Raw genomic sequence first — 1,611 nt, forward strand, 5'->3', positions numbered from 1 at the left:
GCATTTGTTCTTTGATATTATAATAATTTGTTCAAATTACTTTCCCCACTCAATTCAACCCCATCTCTTACATTGCTATGCATTCGAAGGCCAGAGCTAAAATTCCGAACAATGCCATTCTTGGCACATTAATCCTATGCAGCACATGTGACTTTTGGCATCCAACCTAGGCAGCTTGATGATCAGATGACACAAGTTCACATTGAGGTGCCAGTGTAACTGAGCTGTAGATGCTCCACATCCATTACTTTTGAGTGTTTATTTAATGATAAAATGTGTTCTGTGTTGCAGACAGTTTTCCAAGAAAGGAACGGCAAGCAACAAACTGACATAGCAGAGCTGTGGAACCACCTCAAGCCCCCGGTAGACCGGGGTGTGTTCTCTACAACTCCAACCAGCAGAGTGTGGAGACCACCTCATCCCCGAGACCGGGTGGTGAGTTTACCCCACCACGCTTCCGCCGGGCTGGAAAAGTAGATACTGTTTTTTATACTAGAGGGACCCAAGAGTCTGTTGTATTGTCATTGGTTCATAATTGGTTCTTTGTGAATCAAATCAGCTTTATTTTACACCCACATTTCCAGACATGATGCCAACAATGTTCACCAGGAAAACAACATGAAAATAAACACTAAGTATTTAGTTACACATCAACAGAGACTACAACTGAAGACTAATTGAACATTTCTAAGGAAATGTTAGATTATAAAATATTAATTCGATCAAGTATCCAACCCAAAATATAAGCTTGTTTTTAGAGGTTCTGAAAACACTTATGGGTGTCACTGAAATTGAGAGTAACAAACTGGCATAAAGACACCCACCATGAGACCCACTAAATCTGCCCAAGAGAGGACAACAAAAAAACACAACTTACAGACAGGAAGCAAACCAAAGAGAGCACAACTAAAGGTGTTGACTCTCCACATCTATCAAGACAACTGGAGCACTGGGCCAGACACTCTTAAATAGAACCTGGACCAGCTCAGGTGAAACACCTTCCCACTAACGAAGATGGACAAGCCAGCACAGGTGTAACACATACTGACTAACGAGGTGACACCAATCAGTACGTCCTACWTGTTAACGAGCTATACGTGATAAAGTCCAACCTCAAAACATAAATGGAAAAACCAAAGCCTGTAACGCCTTCCCCCTTAAGACAACAKATATATCCTATATTTTTGTTGGACAAGTTTGCTTACAACCAACAGAAAACAACTTCCATTTCACATTATAATCAACTACAATGCTTCACCTTTTACAATATAAACATGGTGTCTACTGGCTGTCAACATTTAAAAACAAGAAAAAACACATACTTCTAAATAATAATATACAATCATATAATTTTTTTCTCTTTTTTCTTTCTATAGAATCCTAACACTCACTAGCTTCTAGAACTCTCATCCCCTTGGAACTCAAATCAAATTGTATTAGTCATGTCTGATTTCAAGAGCAAACTCCTGCAATATCTGGATAGGCATGTTGTTGGATCAGGGCCCAGTCCCCAATGTCATGCTCTAGTACATTTGGGTTGGTACATCTGAGAATGATCCCTGATATTCTAAAAGCAGGATAACAATTTCAATTTAATTGTACCCAAAAATT

General features: G+C 39.3%; 1 protein-coding gene across 1 annotated transcript in view; it reads left to right on the forward strand.

Annotated features, from left to right (window-relative positions):
• The window catches only part of LOC139026525 (neoverrucotoxin subunit beta-like), a 34,098-nt gene extending 33,621 nt beyond the window's left edge, over positions 1-477 (forward strand). The window contains exon 6 of the mRNA XM_070441866.1: positions 292-477. Coding sequence (XP_070297967.1) covers positions 292-477 — 186 coding nt within the window. The remainder of the gene's footprint in view (positions 1-291) is intronic.
• Positions 478-1,611: the final 1,134 nt, after the last annotated feature.

The sequence above is a fragment of the Salvelinus sp. IW2-2015 genome, unplaced genomic scaffold (genome assembly GCF_002910315.2).
Source record: "Salvelinus sp. IW2-2015 unplaced genomic scaffold, ASM291031v2 Un_scaffold5026, whole genome shotgun sequence".
Taxonomy (NCBI): Eukaryota; Metazoa; Chordata; class Actinopteri; order Salmoniformes; family Salmonidae; genus Salvelinus; species Salvelinus sp. IW2-2015.